Source organism: Erpetoichthys calabaricus, chromosome 2 (genome assembly GCF_900747795.2).
Source record: "Erpetoichthys calabaricus chromosome 2, fErpCal1.3, whole genome shotgun sequence".
Lineage (NCBI taxonomy): Eukaryota > Metazoa > Chordata > Cladistia > Polypteriformes > Polypteridae > Erpetoichthys > Erpetoichthys calabaricus.
Genome location: NC_041395.2, coordinates 343,663,127 through 343,687,812, shown reverse-complemented (window position 1 = coordinate 343,687,812; position 24,686 = coordinate 343,663,127). Strand labels below are relative to the sequence as shown.

At 37.6% G+C, this 24,686-nt stretch overlaps 1 protein-coding gene across 4 annotated transcripts in view; it reads left to right on the top strand.

Annotated features, from left to right (window-relative positions):
* The window catches only part of lrp5 (low density lipoprotein receptor-related protein 5), a 194,594-nt gene that overhangs the window by 97,059 nt on the left and 72,849 nt on the right, over positions 1–24,686 (top strand). For all 4 annotated transcript variants that reach the window (XM_051923358.1, XM_028796067.2, XM_028796068.2 and 1 more), the window contains exon 7: positions 1,578–1,749. In XM_051923358.1, coding sequence (XP_051779318.1) covers positions 1,578–1,749 — 172 coding nt within the window. The remainder of the gene's footprint in view (positions 1–1,577; positions 1,750–24,686) is intronic.

Genomic DNA, 24,686 nt, shown 5'->3' with positions numbered 1-24,686 from the left:
TTACACATATAAGTAGTGAGGATGGAGGGAAGTCATTTTTTTGGCACCAGCTTAAGGTTTTAAAACTGTATAACTTTGAAAGCTAAGTTGTTGAGCTATGTTATTCTTAGAAAATATGACATGAAATCAAAATATGAATAAGTGAACATCACAAAGAGGATCTATTAAAGAATGCTTATGACAACCTCTGATTTCAAACAGTTGACCTCCTCGGCCTACACTATAAAATTTAAAGGTTGGTCTCTGAGTTTGTGATGACCTTGTCTGTTTTTTTTGACAGTCCCCACATGTTCAAACCAATTTGTGCATAGTAATTTAATGACACACTCTGAAAATATTCAGAAACCTGTAGAGTGGTATCATTCACACTTTTTTGTTATATGTTTTTAATATACAGTTAGAGACATGAGGTCATTTGGCTCACTTTCCAAGGTGGGTTTCTTCCTTGTGCTTGATGCTTTTAGAACAGGCTCTGACCCCCTGCATCCTAGAATTCTGCTAAATATATTTAAGAATGTTATGCTATAAAAGGATTCAATTTAAGTTTTCCTATCTTATAATTAGAAAACACAGGGTATTCTCCATATTTTAAGTTCTCCTTTCTGCTTTATTTGACTGTTGAATTAGGGCTGGTTGGATGGACTTTTTTTTTTTTTTTTTAAACCAACTCATATAATAAATCACTAAGGTCTACATTCCCAGTTCCTTGGAGCAATCTGATTGGCAAGTTTGACTTCGATATGATTGGTCAGATTGGCTTTGGTAATACGACAAAAGAGGAAATTTGAGTGTTGAGATGCACAAGGAGGAGTAGGAGTAGAAGCATGGGGAGGCTCGCTAAAAGAGTCTCCTTCAAAGATGGCAAGTACTGTATAAACTGGACCGGAAGTGAGAGAGTCTCTCCAAAAATAATGAGTGTGAGAAGCGGGCTTTATGTGAACACTATTGAGAAAGGGAGGTCCGGTGAAGAGTGTCACAAACTCTACACAGAGCCATAGCAAGGTTTGGGGCAGCCACCCGTATAATTGGAATCCTGGCTACAAAGTCAAAAAATGAATACAGCAGTGATGTGCACAAAACCAATTCCAAAACAGAACTGAGGGATTAGGGGAAAGGTGGAGGCTTTTAAAGGGGAAGACAGGAAGTGAAGTCAAAGGGGTCGGGCTCACAAGGGTCTTCAGCCATAGGCTCGAGCCCGGACGTGACATCAAAGGGGCCGGAGGTGGCAAGGTCTTCCTCCATAGGCTCGGACCCAGAAGTGACGTCAAGAGGGCCAGGTGAGATCTCCCGTGAATGGTCTGCAGGAAAGGGAGAAAAAGAGTCAGTGCATTCTGCCACGTCCTGGTCTGGTTCGGAATTGCCCTTACTCAAGCCCTTTACGCACGTGTGTGACGAGAGATATTCACATCCAAAGATACAGAGGAAAGCCGCTGAAGGTACATGCAGGCCAAGAGAGAATATCTATTTATTTTTACTGTGGCTAGTAAAGTATAATGCTATTGTTTTCCCGGCAAGAAAAACATCAGAGATAGACTCATTTTGTGAATTACTATAATTCTACATGCTCCTTGTTTCAGGTACATGTATTGGACAGACTGGGGAGAAAAGCCAAAGATTGAACGTGCCAATTTGGATGGAAGTGACCGCATTGTGCTTTTGAATAGTTCTTTGGGATGGCCCAATGGTTTAGCTATTGACCATTCAGCAGGCAAGCTTTACTGGGGAGATGCCAAAACGGACAAAATTGAGGTATGTTGATTTTAGAGTATAAACGTTAAATCACATTTAAGGATTAATTTACATGTAATTACATGAAACTTTGAAAAAGCAAATGGAACATAATGCACAACAACAGGAAATATTTAATATTTTCTGTATTTAAATAAGTGTTATTCTATCTAGAATACACGGCTTAAGAATTGGGTAGAAATGGCAAAAGGACAGGATCAGTAGGGGTGGCTCTACAGTGGTCAAGAGCTTTCTAAATGAAAAATCTGCCTCTTGCATGTACTGAACTTGAAACACCAAGCCTGTTCTCTTCGATCAGTAAGTTCTTATGGCAACTACTACTGGCTACAAAGCACCCGTGTGACAAAGTTGCTCTGATCATTTCTTCTTCCTTCCTTAATCCTATTACTAATTGTGTAAGGTTAAGTTTCCTGGAGAGAAGCAGAAGGAACAAAAGAACAAAAATAAAATAAAACCTTTACAAAACTTGAACTTGGTCCTGCCCTTAAGCACTTTTAGTTTTTGCATTGTTGCCCTTTTTCCCTGGTAGCATAGTAAGGATTCAGTTTCTTACATCTGTCCTTGAAGTTTAGGCCTTTGGTGCCAGGTTTATCCTTCTGGAGTGCTTTCAAAATAATCAGTCTATTTTGCAAATGTTAAGCAGACCTGAACTCATTACTCCACAGTAAAAGATAATGCTTGAACTGATATGAAATAAGCCTTTTGTTTATCAGTGAGTCAAAATATTTAGCATTAAAGCACAGGATACACACATTTGACCTATGGTTGTGTATACATATGTATATCATCTGTTATCTAGTCAAGGATACGCGCTGTGTGCAATCAGTTGTGGAACTGTATGTTGTTTGCTATTTCTTTGTTTATGTTATTGTTTGTGAAGTAATGTGTTTAATAAGCCATGGTCTATTTACATACAGGCTTTCTCTGTTTATAATAGTCAGTTTCAAAGTTCGCTACAGTATGAAATGCAAAGAAAAATATGAGGTTGTGCATTGAAATGAAAAATTAAGTACTAACAAAGTCTGGTCATCTTTTTGTGATTTCTTTTATTTGTAAAGTAGACGGTGTTACGCTATTGATGGAAACAAATATCTAGGCAAAATTTTCAAAAACACTAATAGAGGAAATAAAGGTGGATTTGGTTTTAACTTAAGTTAATGAAAATCTTTGATCAAATGGCAATTTTGATAGGCATTTGTATTTACAGTTGTTTTGATTTGAGTTATTGCTTTATTTGATTGACCCTTTACACCAGGTGATATATATGATCAGGATATGTAACAGTTGTTCGTCAGATTAAAGGGCTGGCCAAACTTTGATATTGTCAGTTAATGCTGATATGGAAACTGTATGCACTGTAAATGAGTTTTTGTGGGTATGTACTTTATATTACAGTATATATTTGTTTGCCCTGCCCCTGCTCTTCCTGATGTACATGCTATTAAAAAGAGAAATCTACAAAGGCATTTTTTTCTTCTCTATAATCTGAAGTTTTATTTGCTAAATCTGACCAGTATGTTTACATTTTGTTACAGTGAGGTTGATATCTAGTGTATGCTAATTTTGCTTTTGCTTTTTTATATACTTTTATTATGTATTGGACTTGTGTAAAATATTACTTGGATTTATTAAAAATTTACAAGAGGAAAAGAGGAATGCCAAATTGAAGCTTCCTTTTTCCTTAGAATTATTTACATTTGTATAGTATAAAATATATTGGTGTAGAAACTGTAAAATTATTTTTAATTTAGCAAAGCTAGCATTGCTCCCTCATATTTCTAGTATCCTGAGGAAAATTTCTGAACCCATTTTTTGTCTTTGAGGCATTTGCATGATGTTCTCCTGTGTGTGTATGGTGTTCTAGGGACTCCCAATTTTTCTCCCACATCCAGAAAGTCATGCAGATTAAGAACTTTAGTAAACATTTGGCAAGAATGGGCCATTCATACAAATAGATATCCGAATCCCACCTCATCAATCCCCGCTATCCACCTACCCTCCTCTCCTTATTTGCTATATATTGCCTTGGATTCCTGTCTCTGTCTGTCTGTCTGTCTAATAGCACCTTTCACATCTATCTGTCTATTATATAGTGCCTTTCATAACTATCTAATTTATCTAAAATACACACCAGAATGACTAAAAAGGAAGAAACCCTCAAAGTCACACTTGACATTTTACTGGTGTATTGCCATTGGCATAAAGGATTACCAGTCACATTTCTTGACACCCTTCTATTGAATAATTTGTTGCCTGAAAGTCCTTAGTGTGTCAGAGATGATGTGACGCATCGATGATAATGGCACACAGTTTTTGTGTTAAATTTCTCTTCTACTACAACCTATAGGAGTTGCAGAGTGTGTCCCATGACTGAGCCTTCCCTTTTAACTAGCTTATTGATTCGGTGGACCTCCTATTGAAGTGATGTTACCAGCCCAGCACACTACAGTGTAGAAATCACACTGGCCATCTCAAAGTTCTAGAAAATGTGATGGATGTCAATTCACTGTGTTAAGAGACTAGTCCAACCATCCAACCTATCATTGCTGTGTGGACTTTTCTTGATAATTCTTTCTGCATCAAGAAACAAAGATCTTCACATGACTCCTGTAATCTGTCTCATTCTCTTTGTCAATACATCAAATTAATGTTGAATCATCATAGAATGTCTGCACATGACATGACTAGATATTATAGTGAGGTAGTCTGAGGTGTACAGAATGAAGAGAAAGGGAGACAGGACTTTTCTTGTGGTACTCCAGTGTTGCTCACACAGTCCTTGAGTCTTACAAACTGTGGTCTGTGCAACAGCTAGTCCATTAATCCAGGAAACCACATGTATATTCACATGCACATCTCAAAGCCTACCTGTTAATGGGGATAGTATTGAAGGCATTGGAGAGGAATCAAAAAGCATCCTCCCAACAGTGCTGCTGACTGTGTCCAAGTGAAAATGAGCCTTGTGGAGCAAATAGATACTCCAATTTTTAAATGTACCCATGAGTTTCCAGCTGTATCCCTGTGTTCTTGTTGAAATCCTTTTGAAATAACAGCCTGGATCCACCGTACTCATTTCCTTTATAATTTGAAACACTTCAGTCATGTCACCTCATAATCTGTTTGCTTGAAATGAAAAGATTCAACTCCTTTAATCATTTCTCACATCTCATGCTTCTCAGTCCCAGAGTTCATTAGTAATTGCAGTTTGTTCCTCTATGTGAGTAAGCCCTATGAAAGAATTCCACCCTTTTTTGGGGTTGTTTTCTGTCGTGTTGCCAGGACAGGCTTTGGCCTTCAGTCATCACCCTGAGTTGGATAAAGTGGGTTAGAGCATATAAATAAATACATCATTTAATATTCTTTTAATAATGGTGCTTACTATGATTGTCACATTTCTGATACCATTAATATAGATAGATGAAAGATATTGTAAATACACAAATCCATCAGTTCATTGTTGCAAGATAATAGGTGCCTTACATGACTTGACTACCAATGCTTCATAGGGCAGACGTGTGCATCAACCCACATTGTTTCATACCTGACCAATTTAGAGCTGCCAGGTAACATGCAAGTCTTGTGGATGTCAAAGAAAAATATGAGCACCCAAAGCAAGCCAAGAAATACAAGGGAGAAATTGTGCAGTGGTTGAACTGAGATTTTGTAGTCAAAGTAGTTTTCACAAAGTATATATTGTTTTAGGTTTCCCTAACTTTGGTGGAAAGAAATTCCATGCCATTTATAGTCAATGAGTCCTGTCAACCTGCACTTCTTGCAGTGTGAGAGAAAACAGGAGAGAATGTATAGACAATAGGCATGAGATAAAATTGCATAGTATTGAATTTTCTAATACTAAATAAAGCCAATGTTACATGTGGTCTTGTATTGTGTGGTGTATGATATTACCACATGGCAAATGAAAATGAAAAATGTAAAAATCTGATTGAAAAACTAGAACCAAAGTATAACATGACATACTGACTGTGCTTTGGCACAACTGGTATTCACGAATTGTATAATGGTGTGAATGTAAAAATTGTCAGCACACAACATTGACAGCATAGAAAGTGGGCTTTGAACTGTAGGTTAATTTAGTGAGTTGCATCCTCAGACAAGTATGGCAAATTATTTCTTGGATACACTGCAGCATTCCCTTACTTATTCCCAAATCAAAGTCTTTTGGGTGAAATAAAAAACATAATCGTATCGAAGCTCTTCTTTGAGGATATACTTAAACACTAATGGGAGCAACAAGGTGCACTTGCTGCAGCTCTCACATGATGTAGATGTGAGAACAAGTGTTGGAGAGATCGATACTCCTGTCACTACAACAAATTCAGATATAGGGGTGATAATACAAGGGGGGGGGGGGGGTACACAGCAGTAAATCTGGCATTGATCTCAACAGCAGCCCTCTATCATGGCTTGCTTTTCTGGTCTAATCATATGTCTTTACCCAGTTAGTGCAGGGATATTGTTAGAGAGGAGAGTGTTGACAGTCACATTCTTAAATGGAAATTTTACATTGTAAGTTTTTCAAAAATCCAGTCAAGTCCCACATCTAAGGGGTCAGTAAGGCATTCAAGCATTAAATAAAAGGGCAGCCATTGCTGGAGCAATGTTTGAAGTTAACTCAGAAAACAAAAAGTTAAATTTAAATTTGGGTGGTTTTCCACTGTAGTAGCTGTATATTATAGGCTTACAGGGTTGTTATTGTCATGTGTACAGAATACAGTGAAATTCTTGCTTGCATGTACTAATTAACATGCAACACATCTAATGTTTTATTGCAGTGCAAGAACTTTAATATTTAAGATTTTTATTTTAATAAAAAGCTTACAAAAATGTATGGTAAAACTTGTGTATTTGCACATTGATTTGAATATGTTTTGCAGTGCTTTGGTTTGTGAATGTCAGATATTAAAGTATACTACATTTATGAAAATTGAATATTGTACAATTGCTATATCATAAAGCCTGAATCACAATATGAATCGTCTTGTGAAAAAAAGTATTTTCTAATGCCTAGCAGACACCACATAATCGGTGACTAGGCCAGAATTTGAAGCCTGAATTTCAGGGCCACCCCTCATTGAAATGCTCACAATCAGTATGTCTCCCAAACCTGAAACAGGTATTTTCCAGATCTAGTAATATGTGTTACAATCCTGTTCATCCTCTTCATTTTTCCTTTTTACTGTGTGAGGTTGATGTGCGTGATGAACCTTCTTCAAACGGCTCAATCATTCACCGCCACTCCAGTCTAGCCCTTTTTCTGTGGATTTTCTGTTACTTTATCTATCCACCTCCAATTTGGCCTCCCTTGTTCACCTGCACCTCCTTCCTCCTCACTCTGTTGCCCACATCCGTTGTCTCTCCTCATCACATTTCCACACCGCTTTCCTGTACTTTCTTAGAAAGCTCTGCTAATTTTGTTGTGCCTGTGATTCTCTCATTTCTTAATCTCCTTTTGTTGGTAACTCCACACATCCTTCTCAACATTCTCATTTCTGCCACAACTTAACAACTTCTTCTGCTGTGCTCCCTTTACTGCCCCATGCCTCATCTCCATACATCAGTGCTGGTCTTACTGTCTTAAAAGCCATTCCTTTAACCTTCACCTTAATTCTTCAATCACACTATACTCCTGAAGTTTAATCACAATATACTCCTGAAACCTCCTTCCGTTTGTTCCATCCACACTGCACTCTGTGGGTTATCTCTACATCTAATTCTCCATCTTGGGCAACCACTGATCCTAGATATTTAAATGTATCCACTCTTTTCAGTGGGTTTCCCTGCAGACTAACTTCTGAATCCTGACCATCATTAAACCACATTATATCTTGTTGTCATCTTATTTATCTTCCAAAGCCCTTCTTCATTCTTGCACTTCCTCTCCACATACTCTTTTCTGGTACTCTACAACACAGTGCCGTCAGTAAAAAATAAACTGACCACGGGCAAATATTTTTCTGGGAAAGAAATGTTTTTAATTGGTCTGTTTCTTGACCAGTGTTACAATGACATCTTGATTAAAGATAACGTATTTTTTTAGGGTGGCTGAAGTTTCATGCAGTGAGAGCAGAAGGTGTTTTTTCTTTTTCTTTATTGCCAAATCTTCCCATCTGTGCTGTTCAGCTGTAACACAATGAGCTCAGTCACTTTACTAAGAGTTTGCACACTAAAGAAACCATTTGGTGTGGTATGTCAAACCTTGCGTGACAGCAGACTGTAGGGCTTTCGTTGCATTTCTGGCACCCTGTGGTAAGATTGTTCCCAGCTTTAAAAACACTTACTTGTTTGATACTTTGAAGAAGGAAACCTGTATTTTACAGTTAAATTTTTCAAAGAAGTATGCAGAGGGTTATACTGAAAAAGTGTGTGTATGCCTGTATGTACAGTATATGGGTATGTATATGGGTATATGTGTGTGTATGTATATGTGTATATATATATATATATATATATATATATATAAAATAAATAAAATGTGTTTTTGTATGTGTGTGTCTGTCCTTTAGGGGTAAAACAAAGTAACCATGCTTTTGTTTTTAAAGAAAAAGTAGAATTTAACATGGGCATGCCTAGATTAAAAGGGATTATAAGATCCCTGCCGAGAGTAAAGTAAAGGGCCAGTCACTTCCACGTGTTGAGTTTCCTAATCTTGTTTCTAACCTTTTTTTGTTTTTTTGGATTTGTACATTCACTTGATGTTGAATTTTAATTAGGCTTCTGCAAGTAATTTTTATTTTAGGGACTTATGGTTGTATATTTTAAAAACGATGGGTTATGATTGAACATGAATTGGTTCTAAAGTGGGTAAGTATAGCAGCTACCTTGTAATGACTTCAAGCAGAACCCTGCCCCACAAGTTGGTGCAAATTTGATTAAAATTTTATTTATTTTATCTTCCTTATCCCAGTTGATGGCAGATTTACTACAGATTTGCTTAAAGTTTAAATCTCCCTTCTACAAATTTTTTTAAGGTTGTTTTGCACTTAAATGCCAAGATAAAAGTGCAGACTCTCTCTCCATTCTGTTTAGGCATGCTGCTAGCAATGTGCGACCACATAGATTTTTTTTATTCCACTTTTCATATGTATATGTTTGCGTTTTTCCCCCCGTCTTCTCTTTCTTGAGAGAGCATATTTCTCTTTTATCCTAACTCCCCCTTCCCCTCCCACTAAAAAATGCTGCAGACCTTTTTCTATAGACCTTTTTTGGAGCCTAGTGATACATGTAGACTGCAAAAGCAGCCCTCTTTCAGTGCGCCATTAACCAATGGAGTCCTGTGGGAAAGGAAGCAATCTTTGTCTTAACTGGAGGTGACCCTCGCCTTCATGCAACAATGAAGACATAATGGGGCCCTGGTTAGTTCTTAGTGGAACCCCATGGCCAGATGCACACTTCATTGGCAAAAGTGGCTCTCACTCCAGAAAGCATTTGACAAGTGTTTTCTGTTTGCCTCTATTCAGAAGGGTTTTTTCAAAGTCACCTAATGGAACTTTTTCTTTTCTTCAAAAAATCCACTTTAAATTGAAGAAACTGGTTGAAGTGCAAATGAGCACCACTGGTGACATTTTAAAGCCATTAGTATTTTCTCATTAAAGTTTTTACATAATGGCTGTCTTTACCGAAACTTGCGTCCAGTTTTTGAATCAAAAACTTTATATAAAAAAAGAACAGCTTAAAAAGGTAGAAGTGTAACAAGTTGTACTTCTTCATTCAATATTAGGAATTTTGTGCAGTCAAGAAATTGTCTGAATGGTTGTTAATATGCTTTGTTGAGCTTTAAAAATGAATCTTTTCACAAACATTATCCTTCAAGAATCAACTAGCACACATAGTTAGTGTTATGTATATTTGCAAAGGTATTGAACTTTTTTTCCTTTTTTTTTTATACTTGCAATTCCTTCCTTTAAACAGTTGTAACTTTCATTACTGCGAGTTTTAAGCTCGTTTGAAATAGTGGTTGTGGTATCCCAAGCCACAAAAATCCGTTTTCTTGAATCCCTTCCAAGAATCGGCCCCTTTCATCTCTGGTTCCGTACATGTGAAAGAAAGCTAAATTATTGGCACTCGGGTTTTAAGGTTTTACCTAAACAGGACTGTGAATTGTAAGAGATTTTTTTTTCAAGGATCAGATTCTCCTCATTTTGTGGATTCTTTCTGATGTTGCCGATTAAACACAGCTCCTTACTGTTCTGTTTCTCAGGATAATTTGTTTGAGTGATGTGCTATTTGTAATGTTGAAAATCCCCTTTGTTATACAATTATGTAGATTTGGCAATCTGGGATGCGTCTCTCTTCATTGCTCTGCTTGTTCCACCCCTTTCGCTTGGGCAAAATGAATTACATTTTAAACAACATTCTGTGTAAATAACAAATTGTTGCGGTTAGTGCAGTTAGATGTATTGCCTTGGTACATTTTCATTATTAAAGGTCAAAATGTAGCAGCTGTTTAAAACAAACACAAAAAACAACAGTGTGTTGTATTTTTGATATATTATTTTAGGGAGTTTATATTTTAATGTAATCTTTGTTTTATTTGCAAGCTTTTACAATTTGGCAGGAAATAAAAACATCTTTGTACTCCTCAAGGAACAATGCGCAAAAGAGAATATCTGTAATTGTCGATTCTTACTAAAAAGAAAGGAAGAGGAATGAAAAACTTTCCAGACAGCATCTGTAAAATGCCCAGCAGTCATTTTCTGAGCTTGTCACAATACATGAAAGTCACTAATGCGCTTGGACATATTAAAGACCAGAACAAGTAACCACAAACAGTCTTTGCCTGTTTGAGGATTGTCCATGTAGACCAGCTGTACTCCATCCAGTGACAGGCAATTTAAAAAGGCTGCCTTTGTGTTGGGCTGCTTAAAAAGCCACTGCTTGGAATTGTAGGTTAGAGGAATTATTTTAAGAGCCGGTCCCAATGTGTGAAAGTTACTAATGAGCCTATCTGAACTGTGAGCTTTAAAGACCAGCAATAACTCAACAAAGGCTTTCTGTATGTTGGAGACATTTCACACAAATGTGCGTGCACACGTTTATTTGGGTTTATGCATAATGTATATTCATATACCTCAGGGTATGTGACAAGTTAGATGGGCCTTTAGTTGGTCTGTGGCAGCAGTGACTTGAGCTACTAAGGATAACAGTTTAACCTTTTAGAAGTCAATTCAGCAACACTGTGGGCAGTACAGTGCAAACTGGGCACTGATAACTCCGTGCCACCCAGGCCTCTCTGAAAATGAATCGTCACAGACGAGAGGAGCATTAGTGTTCTAAAAAATTGTTTGGATGAGTGTTTCTGTATTATGAAAAGAAATATTAACTTTTTAACAACTGTTTCATAGGTCAGAAAAGTAATAACATTTGAATCTGGTTTATTTGTTTCTTGAAACGTTTATCATGGGAAAATGTAAGAAAACTTGAGAGGATTATTGTATGTTAATTTCAGGCTTTATATGAAAATACATTTTTTACTGTCATTTTAAAAAGAGCTTAATACCCATTAAGAAAATCTTGAGATTTCTTAAAGAGTTGCTAATCTTTATATAGTTAGAACATTTTATGAAGTTTTCAGATGCTTGGTTGCTATGTTCAGAACTGCTAGAATAGGCTTCAACCCATTGTGACTCTGAATTAAATTAATTCATTTGAGAATATAATGTTCATCTTATAAATTCTGAACAGAAGTATAATTTAATTTGACTTTCAGTTAAATTAGGTCATTTTTATTAACCCCATTGGGAAATTTAGATACAGCAGCAGAAAAAACAAGAATAATGCAGCCAATCAATCAATATGTAAATAAAATAAACTTAACGAATACATCAGTTGGAAGCATTGAATTGCCTGAGAGCAGTGGGTAGAAAAAGACCCCAAGAGGCACTTCTTAGAACACCATGGTTGGAGTAATAATCATATCTCATATTCTCGTTAATTTCAGTTTACTTCCCTTTTGTTTGTATAGATGTATATCTGTGTATGTTCAGGTTCATCATGTATGTGAATTTCCCATTGGGATTAATAAAGTATCCATCCATCCATCCATCCATCCATCCATCCATCCATCCATCCATCCATACACAGAGCAGTAAACCTCCTACTTGCATATCACCTTAAAATAGTGATGATGATACAATACCAACAAAGGGACACACACAGCATACATTGAGTGTACTATATTTTCAAATATACACACTGCATGTTATATTTATATGTTTGAATATATGTTCTGTATATGAATAAGAGTGTGAGAGAATGTATGTGTATAAATATATATGTTAATATATATACATACACCTAAATACTCTATAGATTTTTATATACACATACAGTATGTATATCCATCCATTATCCAACCTGCTATATCCTAACTACAGGGTCCCAGCCAACACAGGGCACAAGGCAGGAAACAAACCCCGGGCAGGGCATGCGCACACATAAGCCTAGCACACACTAGGGACAATTTAGAATCGCCAGTGCACTTAACCTGCATGTCTTTGGACTGTGGGAGGATACCCACGCAGACACGGGGAGAACATGCAAAGTCCATACAGGGAGGACCCGGGAAGCGAACCCGGGTCTCCTTACTGCAAGGCAGCAGTGCTACCCATTGCGCCACTGTGCTGCCCACAGTATGCATATGCCAAATCAAATTGTATGTAACACATATTACTGAGTGTGTGTGTGTGTGTGTGTTTACACACACCCACACTGGATTCAGAAAGTAACAAGACCCTTTCACTTTCAACACACTTCATTGTGTTGATTTAAAAATTAAATGGACACATTGGACATTTTTGGACATCAGTCTACACTCAATAACTCATAACGAAAAAATTGTAAACATGTTTTCAGAAAGGCTTTCAATTAAGTGTTCAGACCCTTCATTCATTACTTTTCATAGGATCATCTTTTGCAGTAATCCCAGCTTCAAGTCTTCTTGGGTATATATCTATAAGCATTGCACTCCTGAAATTGGACAGGTTTATCCCCCTTTAGCTCCATTACATTAGAAGGAAAGCATCTTTAAATTACCTTTTTCAAGTTTCTTCACAGATGTTCTATGGGGTTTAAGTCTGGGCTTTGGTTGGCTCACTCAAGGATGCTTAGAGACATGTCTTAAAGCCACTCCAGCATTGTCTTGGCTGTGCAGTTTGGATTCATTATTGTGCTCAAAGGCGGGTCTGAGGTTTCTATGCACACCTGAGCAGGCTTGCGTCAAGGACCTTCACCAGACATAGTGCTTGGAGTTCTGGCCACAGAGTTCAAGGTTTGTCTAAACAGACCAGAGAATCTTTTTCTTCATGCTTCCAGGGTCCTTTACATGCTGTTTGGCAGACTCCAAGTGGGCTGTCATATGCCTTTTACTCAAGAATGGTTTGCGTCTAGGCAATCTTTGATAAGCGTTGGACCGATGGACTGCTGCTGAGATCGTCATTCTTCTGACAGGTTCTCTCATCTCACAGAGTGACCATTGGGCTCTTCTTGACCGGTTATTCAGTTTGGCCACATGAGTTCTGCTTGTTCTAAACTAGTTCCATTTCACAATTGAGGCTAGTGTGCTCCTGGGAACACATACAGCTTTACAAATGCTTTTATGCCCATGCCTTGATCCAACAAAGAGCTCCATTGACTTCTTGGCTTGGTTTTTGTCAGGACGTGCAGTGTAAATTGTGGAGCTTTTGACACACGGGTACATGTGTACATTAATTTTAACGATGTCCAGTCATTCAGTGTGCCACAGGTGGACACCAGTAAAGTTCTCAATGTATCTCAGGGAGGATTAAAGCAAATAGGATGCACTGAGCACAATTTGGAGTGCCACAGCAAAGGGTCTGAATATTTCTAGGAAGGAGAGATTTCAGTTTCTAATTTTTAATGCATTTGCAAATCTTTCTAAAAACATGTTTTCACTTTGTCATTATGGTATAGTGAGTGTAGTTTGATGGGCAAAAATGTCAAATATATCCATTTCAAATGAAATCTACAACACGGTAAGTGTACTTAAAGTGAAAAATGTAAATACTTTCTGAATGCTCTATTTTTCAGTGTGTGTGTGTATGTAAATATACTGTATATACAAGAACACACACAATATTATAACTGGCTGTTTAGTAACCTAATGATTTGAGGATAGAAACTTTCTGAATGTACTATATCTGTATATCTAAAATATTTTAAACAACCACACTTGATGACAAACGTACTTCTTAGTATAAATAGAGAGGAAAGTAATGTGCATACAACATTTTATATTACACATTAATTCAGCACTTAACTACATATATAAAAAAAACCTAGGAATAAAGAGTTCAGTTCAAAGATGAGAAACAACTCTAATTAATAGAATGGTTAGAATGGAAATTTGCAGCTTTCTAGGACTCTTGAGTATAAGTACTTGTCAATCTATATGTGTCATTCATGAATAAATACTAAAAAATGGGATTAGGTGGAAAGTTTATCCTTGGGAGATGAGCAAAATATCTTAAAGGCTCTACTGGTATGTGTAATTCTGGTTCTTTATAATTGTTGAATTTACACATGGTAATTTAGAAAGCTCTGTTGGCACATACAAGTACAGTTTGCTTTAGCTGCAGGCAATGAAAGTCCCTGAATAAAAGTAAAAAAAAAAAAAAAAAAAATTCTCATTATGTAAAGTATAAACTTGACTAGTGAAGGTGTACCTGAACGCGTCAGCAGAAACCATTCTGGCATGTCTCCATTTGGCTTTTTGTAGTGTTTACATTTATCATACTCTGTACAGCACATTCAGGTTTGTTTTGACTAATTTTAGAAAGAATACTTCTATAAGCAGATTGAGTAAAAAGCTTTTTACAGTGCACTGCTTTGCCATACTTAGGATTAGCATTGTTAACTTCACACTATAGCTAAAGAAGAATAAGTTGTTTTTTGAGAAATAATAAAGCACTGTTGTTTAAATTGAGAATGTGCATTCAGAGTAACTGCAACTGCAAAAATGCATCTTTTACTCATTTAACTGTACTCTTATCTAACAAGACCTTAAGAGAGGATCCTTTTAGTGTTTGACTCTTAACTGTAGAAGGCATCAGTAAAATGATCATCCATCTCTGTGCAGTGTAGCGTTTGATATGCTGGTAAAATTACTTATGAATATGAAGGATTCACAGACCATATATTGAAATAGGCATCATAAAGAGAGATATTTCTCACTTAAGATGCTTCTGTTCTAAAGTGAAGCTACTTTAGTAGACCACATTACACAGAGGAATCACTACGCTTTCTGTCATTAAAACCAAAAACAAGCCTTTGTTAAGGGCTTGTTAAGAGTAAATGAGTAAGAGATGCATTTTTCGGTACCTAAAGTGTTACTGAATAATTTTGGTTTAATTGCACGGTATTTAACAGATATCCATACTACTCACATATGAAACAATGCTTTTATTGACTCTTTTTATTTAGAGTACTGGTTTGTGTACCGCATTGTAAACCTTTTGCCAAGGCCCAGATTCAACAACAGGTACCTCTTCATTTGCACATACTGTATCTTTTCTATCAGATAAACTTTCTTCTGTGGCTGCATAAGGGTTAAAAAAAAAAAAAAAAGGATAAAATGTTTTATTAGGTGTGGATATTCCAGGTTTACACGGTCATTATTGTCGCACGTACACTACAAGCTATCAAATAATACTTTCTCAGAAGCCGCTTGATTTTAAGTATGTAATTAAACACAACCTTAAGATAATATCACATAACAAGGCGGTAAATACTGGGGTTGTTGCTCATGCCAAGGTGCCCTCTTGATGAAGGGGGAGATAAAAGTGGGCAAAAAGAAAACTTTGTAAGCATATCTCATCCTGCTTTGCTCCTCCTTTGGATTCTTGAAATGCTACTATTAACCCAAACAGCTTACTGATCTGCACAAGCCAGCATCCTTTTGGTTAATTTCAGCAGGTTTCGCTCCCTCTGCTTAGAGATTGCAGTCCCACAGCAGAGCGCTGCACTGTACATGTTCAAACTACCCATAAGCCATTGCGATCGAGCTGTATTGTGTCAGCTTTTATTCATTGTGGTAACCGCATAATTTTCAAGTTGCTTTTATCTTAAGTTTTTCCCTCTTATTCATGTAAACTTCCATTTCGGTTTAACCATCATATTTGCTTCACCATTAGAATGAGGTCTTTAGTGACTGGTCTTGTATACCAAAATTATTCTCTTAGGCTCTGTGGCCAGTATGTACAAGTTAATTTCCTGAGAATCTGAATAGATCAGCCTTCACCTCAAACTGTCAATTGTTTGCACATCCTCATCCATTAGCATTGTATACACTAACCATTCATTTTGTTCACCTTTCATTCTTTGTATCCTGTTGACAGCCTCTCGTGACACCTTGTCAAAGATTTTCTCTAATGGATCTTCTGCCTTGTCACCTTATTGTTTTCAATAATTTGCTTCACAATAAAGATAGTGTTTATAGTATTTTTGTCAGGAATGAAACCAAACTGGATTTCACAACTGTTTTATTTTTGACATGACGAGCTACAAAGGAATAAGAGTATTGGTTACAAGCTAACAAATGGACCTAGGCAGTGGGGCTTATGAAAGGGTTGAAAAATGGGGCTTTTTTTTTGGTCTGATGCAACTATGGAATCTCGATTATTCTATAGACTTCATTTTATCGGTCAGCTCAGAAACCTGTGCAACTCAAATGAGCAATAGAGTTCAGTGGCAGACCCTACTGTGACGTCAGTCAGAGACAATAGAGCAGTCTTGAAAGCATGCTGTTTAATGGGTCATTAGGACTAAAACATTGGTTGGTTGTTACAGTTAAAGTGTGTGTGCATATCAAAGCAGGTGAATACTGAGCATATAGAACACTGCAGTCTTGGAGGTCCACAGTGGTCTTCAGGTTTTTGCTTTAATCGGATTTTTAATTCCCATCCATTTTCCAACCCGCTGAATCCGAACACAGGGTCACGGGGGTCTGCTGGAGCCAATCCCAGCCAACACAGGGCACAAGGCAGGGACCAATCCTGGGCAGGGTGCCAACCCACTGCAGGATTTTTAATTCAAACTCGTTTATTTGCTACTACAGGTAGTCCCCAGGTTATGGATATCCGACTTGCGAGATATGAACGGGGCCGCAGCTACGACGCATGCGCCTCAGTAACTGCCGCTCCATCATCTTCGGCCTGCGGGCGCTGCAAGCGGTGGCTGGACGGAGGCTGTAGGGGGGCGATTTCGCTGCTCGTGCAGTGTAGTGTCTCTCGGGTAGCTCCTGGCGGCAAGCGGTTTCACTGCCCACCCACCACACACGGCTGCCCCCGTTCGTTCTAGGTATGCGGCTGGTAATGCTGCAAGCGGTGATCCGGTTGTGGCTGAACGGGACGGCGGGGGGTAGCATTGTAGTGTGCCTCGGATGGCTGTGTGTTGAATGGGGGCAGTGGTGTTGCATACGCTGCATTCAGCATACTGTAGTGGAGGTGACTGTGAGGTGGGCTGGTGATGAACCGTCCCTCGCTGCCCCCATTCATTCTCAATAGCAAGCCTGCTTGTACTGTTACGCACATAGCAGGAAGTTGTTTCTTGTCAGTACAGGGTGGTCCAGATCTAATTATGCAGATCCAGATCGTCTGGATGACTTTTATTTATGCAGGGATGATTCCAGTTCGGCGCGAAGACGATTCTTCATGTCGTCAGTTCGCACACTTCTCGATGGTCCAGAATTTTTCGGATGATTTTCTATGTAATAAACTGAATAAGTTATAGCGTAATGAAAATTGCATAATTAGATCTGGACCACCCTATACATCAGACATGTTGATGACTGGTGCCTTCCTGCTGTGCAGAATAGCTCATCTTAACCTTTTGTCTTCACCCTTCAACAATGTCTGTGAAACACAAATCTGATGCAAGTGCTGGTGATACAGTAAAGAAGAAAAAAAACCATCACCATTGAAAATAAAGTAGAAATAATAAAAAGGTCAGAGAGAGGTGACACTCCATCATTCATTGGCAGAGCACTTGGTTACAGTCAGTCAGCAATAGCATTTGTTAAAATAATGTACCTGTTTCGACTTGCATACAAATTCAACTTAACTACAAACCTACAGTTCCTATCTCGTACATAACCCGGGGATTGCCTGTATTTAGTTTTAGTTAACTAGCTTATGATTCAGAACCATTAATTGCTTATTTTAGTTTTTAAATGCTCCATTAAGGGTTGAATCATTGCATGTTTTCTTAACCAGCCATCAGTTAATGATGAGGTGCAAATTACAACATTTATTTATATAGCACATTTTCATTCAAGGTATGTAGCTCAGACTGCTTTACAAGATTAAGAAAGAAAAATATAAAAATAAGATTAGGCAATACTACGTAACAAAGAATAAAGTATGGTCCGATGGCCAGGAGGACAGAAAAATAAATACTCCAGAGTGCTGGGGGGGGGGGGAATTCTACCTAAAATAAATGATCTCAATCAGTCCTCATGGTTTTTAGGCTTCACATGGAAGAATTAGATGATGGTGGTCATGTGGACTTCTGGCCTTCGATCCATCAATGCAGGGACTGCCTGGTGCCCTGATCGGGTGGTGGTGGTTGTGGCGCAGATCGCCATCACAGAAAACCGGAAAAAGAACAGCAGAGAAAGTAGGGGTTAGTACGGATTGCAGAGCCATGATAAAAATAATTATTTTAATGATAATGACAAAGAAGCTACCAGCTCTGCTGCTAACATGCTTCCATGTAAACCTGTGTACCTGCATCATGAAGTATCTCTGTTAGTAAAACGTTTTGAAATAAATGAGAGAGTAGGGAAGGACCGCAAAATATATGGCTACTGTTCTCAGAAAATGAAAAATCTACAAATACTTTTTCCATTGTCTTAGAAGAATGAAAGCACTAACAAGCCCTATTATTAAATGACAAATTTTGTTATCTGCTAGGCCTGGCTTCTGATTATGAAACTGTTTGGAATGAATACCTGTAGCCACTGCGGACCTCTAGGGCTAGAGCCGAGTATCCTGATATAGAAATAAAAAAATAAATGAGCAGATTCATTTTCTAGTAAAGGCTAATATAATAAATTAATCCAATTGCGTGACTTAAATAGCTAAACATAATTTACTATGTCTACATTTGTACCATAGCCAATATCTCCTTAAAACGTATTACATTGCATGTGTGTTTAATAAGCTAATGTCTAAAAATAAATATTAAATATTCAATAGCAGGTAATCTTTCAATAAGACGATCTTTCAACTTGATATCTAAAAATACTCATATGTTAAATGCACTGTGATTTACTTCCTCCAGACAATGGCATGCTAATTACATGAATTATTCCGTCACACAGTGTGTGGTTGAAACTTGTCCTATGTTAAGTGACAATGTTTTTGTGACACATTCATAGGAGTTCATTGAAATGTCTCTATGAAGCTTGATTTTAAAAAAAAAAAAAATGTCTGTCACATACGTCTCTACCACTGGGGAGACAGACTACTCTATGCTCCTCCAGCCCCAGGACCCTGGCATCATCTTACAGAAATAACCAAGACTATGCACTTCTCATCTATAGCTGCAGACCCCTAATGACCTCATGGTGGTCCTGCAGCTAGAGCAACCACATAGGGGTGTGCCATGGGAGGTCTGCAGTTAGACCCCTTCGGAACACATGCAAGAGAAGATTCTCATCTGGAGTTGTCAGTGATTGATTTAATGCTACGGAGTTTGATTTCATTTTGTTTTATTCTTTTTATTCTTTTTAAGTCATACTAATCTTCTGCTTTCATTTTGCTCTTTTTGAAAATTTCTGAATGTCTGAATAGTTGCACACTTCTTGTGTACAATTTACTGTTGTAATTAGTAATAGTTTTACACTGCAATTTTCCAGGTACAGTACATTTTGTACTATTAGAGCTAGTAAGGTCATAGAGTTGTTAAATATTGCAGTGTTCTAAAAAAGAAAAAAGGAGTAACTAGTTTGTTTAATGAGCTTCTGAAAGAACAGTGCAGGATGGATATGGCACTTGTTATTCCTTGGGACAGAAGACTGGTTCCTTTTATTCCCCCTTACTTTCCCTTAATAAAAAAAAATCTGGGTTAATAGGCAAATCTAAGTTGATTTATGTCTGATTAACAACCCCCCCCCCCCCCACTGAATTTGATTAGATTGGCTTGAGAATATATATATATATATATATATATATATATATATATATATATATATATATATATATATGTATATATATATATATGTATATATATATATGTATATATATATATATGTATATATATATATATGTATATATATATATATATGTATATATATATATATATGTATATATATATATGTATATATATATATGTATATATATATATATGTATATATATATATGTATATATATATATGTATGTATATATATATATGTATATATATATATATATGTATATATATATATGTATATATATATATATATATATATGTATATATATATATGTATATATATATATGTATATATATATATATATGTATATATATATATATATATATATGTATATATATATATATTATTTATGTTTAGTCCTTCATGATGTTTCCAGATTTTGTAATCTTTTCCTCTCATGCCAACAACAACATGATGTGTAGTGGTGATGGGAGTTCAAATGGAATATTTTGGTGGTATAATTTTGTGCTAGAGGTCACTAAATATTGAGGTCAGTGTCATAGTGCAATCCTAATTTATGAGTATATAGTACAAAAGCATAGAAAGAGGTGTTTTTTATGAACAATTTATAATATTGCATAGCCCAGTAAACCCTCCCTAAATGGTGCAGCAGTCCATCATAGGGCAGTTTAGAACCAATAGTTGGGATGTGAAAAGAGAGCCTACTCAGAAATGAGAGATAAAGTGCAAACTCCACACAAAAAGTTACCAGGAGTGCCATTAAAATCCAAAATGTGGCATCTGTGAGGTATCTGCACTGATCAACTTCCCATTGTACTTTTCATGACTTGCAGTATGTATACGCTTTGTCTGCTGAGCGTCATGTGATCACAACTGAGCTGATGGTGGTTCTCTCTCTCGCTGCGGGATTGTGGGCAATCGTCTCCTATTCTCCGTTTGAGTCGGCGTGCCTCACTCATATAGTCAACATCCGTACGATCGTATACTGTTTACTACAGCATTGTGACTGTGTGTGTGTGTGTGCACGTGTGTGCAGTGACGTGCGAGTCCCTGTCATGCGCCCCAAAACACGAGGCTGAGTCTCAGTACTTTAGCGACACCAGCTTTATTCAGCTTGAAACAGCAACAGCGCGGTTATTTATTGTAGCAGGATCTGCCACTCTCCTATACACAGACACAGCAGTTGGGCAGGATCGTGGCCAAGTAGTACTGTGCCCTACGCATTTATAATGTTCCTTGTTCTTTGTTTCACCCATTGACGGCAGGCGCTTATAGCATGTCTGCGATCTTTTCGGATTCGCTTTTACGGCGAACTGCTACAGCGCTGGGAGACTGCGATTGCTTTGGGACGCTCTTCCGCGTGTTGTCCTGTTGGGTGGAATTCCACAAGAGTTTAGAAACTCACTCACACCAGCCATGATTCTTTTCAAAGATAAAGTGCAGGTTAATTTGTTTTATGTATTTTACTTTTGTATTAATCATTTTTATATGAATAGTTTTGGGTTGTGGAACGAATCATCTTGAGTTTCCATTATTTCTTATACGGAAATTCACTTTGATATACAAGTGCTTTGGACTGCGAGCACATTTCCGGAACGAATTATGCTTGCAAACCGAGGTTCCACTGTATGTGTGTCTGTGTGTGTGTATATATATATATATATATATATATATATATATATATATATATATATATATAATAATTTGACCTGATTCTTTTTGCCAATTCAGGATACATATCATTCCACAAGTTTAATTTAGATATTTTTTGCTTTTGTAGTGATGCATGTGTCTGCAGCGTATAGTATACACACCCTAGTCCTGATGGACCTGCTAAAACATAAAGGCTGAAGTCCAAAAGCCAAGAGACTACAAGTAAAAGCAGCTGTGTTTTATGATGTTTCTTTGATGTGAAACCCAAGAATGCACCTGTCACAAATTAATATTAAATCATCCATCTATAAAGTAAACGTCTGATTGTACATTAGGAATAAAAATCAACTCTTTCTGATCACTGACCAAACAGTCAATCCATTCCTTATGCATACTGTAGATAGGTATTAGTTATGGCTATAAGAAGCTGAGCATTCTTAACTTATGTTTTGCTCCTTTAACTTCAGAGTTTCGCCATATTCTTGGCAGTCAAGTGCATACTTGATCTCAAATGTAAAGGCTCTGTTGTAGTTGTGTGCAGCCGATGGATATTTTCAAGACTCATTTTTAGCTCTTTGTGCAGGAGATACACCTGGAACACTTCGAATTTGGAGTAGTTTAAATTGGTTGCCACCTGGTAGAGTGTTTAAAGTATAGAACTGGAACAGTCTAAAGGAGTGAGCTATGGGGTTTGTTGTAATCAGTGATTAATGTTTCCCCCTTATTGATCTCATTGATTAATTAGCTTGTCTTTTTTTGTTTTTCTTCTTATTCTGCATACATAATGTGCAAGATTTACATTACAAGTGTATACAATATGTAGAAATATGTATACTTTTCCATTTATTTAAATGCCGAACTCTGTTTTGTTGTTACTTTTAATTAACCTTTTGTCCTGTGGAGTTTGCAGCCTTAAATACAGTATATATATATAATATATTTATTTATTTATATATATATATGCTCCTCCGCATCGAGAGGAGTCAGATGAGGTGTCTCGGGCATCTGATCAGGATGCCTCCTGGACGCCTCCCTGGTGAGATGTTCCGGGCACGTCCAACCGGGAGGAGGCCCCGGGGAAGACCCAGGACACGCTGGAGGGACTATGTCTCCCGGCTGGCCTGGGAACACCTTGGGATTCCCCCGGAAGAGCTAGAAGAAGTGGCCGGGGAGAGGGAAGTCTGGGCATCTCTGCTCAAGCTGCTGCCCCCGCGACCCGACCTCGGATAAGCGGAAGAGGATGGATGGATGAAATACAGTATATAATTAAAAATGACGAGTAGAGCAGACGCAGTGAATAATGGTAAAATGCTGCAGCTACTTCAGAGTCAGACCCATTGTACTGATTATTAATAAATAACATCTTAAATAAAAACATTGGAAAAGCAGAATGAAAATCCTGCTGATGAAGATAATGAATAGTTTAAAAACCAAGATGAAGACAAAATTATCCTTGTATTGGGTGTCTACTGTAAATGCTTTCCACATTCCAATTCATTTAGCAAACACAGTTTAATCAATTCTGGATTGACACTGAAACAAAATGACATAACAGCTGACTTAGTTAAGGAAGGAGTTCAACCAAAAGCAGAAGTTCATTTGGGCCAAAACCTGAGCTACAATGTGGTCCCAGAACTTGAAAATTAGTGTTACATAAAAGTGCGGCTTAGTCTCCCTGATTTATTTGGAACTGCTTGTGCAAGTACTGTCTGCCCAATAAGAACTACAGATAATTACATCCATCCATCCATTTTATGCCTCTTATCCATGCCCAGCTTGTGAGGGAAGCAGGCTAAGCTAACATGCCCCAGATGTCCCTTTTTCCTGCCACCTCCTCTAACTCCTCCAGGGGGATACCAAGGCATTCCCAGGCCATCTGAGATGGTGGGAAATGCCTGAGGCATTCTAATCAGCTGCCTGATTCACCTTGTCTCCTTTTGACAAGAGGAGCAGTGGATCAACTTTGAACTCCTCCTTGGATGCCTGTGGTCCTCACACTCACTCTAAGGCCGAGCCCAGACACTGTGCACAGGACTCTCATTTCTCCTTCTTGTATCCATGATCTAGTTCTTTTACTTACTATCCTCAGCTTGTGACCACAGGAGAGCGTAGGCACATAAATTGGTCTGTATATCAAGAGCTTTGCCTTTTGGCTTATCTTTCTCTTCATCATGTCTGACAGGTATATTGTCTGTATGACTGCGGATGCTGCTTTGATCCACTCGTCGATCTCTTCTTCCCTTTACTGCGAACATGACCCCAAGATAATAAACTCCTTCTATCATGACAACACCTCAGCCTGTAGAGGACACTCCACCAATTTTAGGCTGAGAACAGTGACCTCTGACTTTGAGGTACTGATCCTCATTCTGGGCTACTCAGTACCTGCTGTACGAAGTTTTCAAATAAAGAAAACTCACTGCATATCTTATTCTTCGCAAATTTTAATTTGTTCTACAGTGTATGTGACTCTTAAACTGATTCTTAATTCTTAATTTGTTGCTTTGTTTCATTGCTGGTTTGCATCTTCAGAAATTATTTCATTAGACATGAAACTTTGCTTCCTTTTGACCTTATATAGTCACCCAAGAGACATTCATTGTAGAAAAATCAGAATTGGAAGCTTTTACCACAGCATGATCTGCAGTATGTATTCATCTCCGTCACACCAACACGGCCAAAAATAGTCAGTCTTTTTGGAGCTTCCAGACACAACTGTATAAACTGAAACAGACTGGCAATAAAAGGAGCCTCTTCATTTTTAGGCTTCTTTAATTATGCGATATTTGGCACTTCTCCCTTGCTGTGTTTCTCCTTTGTGGTCACTGAGTCACTGTTACATTCTTTCTGTCAAGAAGCCTGGATGAGCTTATTTGATGATGCCAGTGTAATAGGAATGTGTAGTAAAACAGTATCTTTGTGAGAGGTTTTTTCTTCTGTTCACCAATAATACAAAATAAAAGGAAATATTTCATGCAGGGTGTTTCCTAATGAATTACCATATCAGGACAAAAACTGATGATTCAGGCGCTGCCGTGAGTGGTAGCCTTTCCAGCAGCTTCGTGTACGACTTTATATTTCTACCTTTTTCTCTAT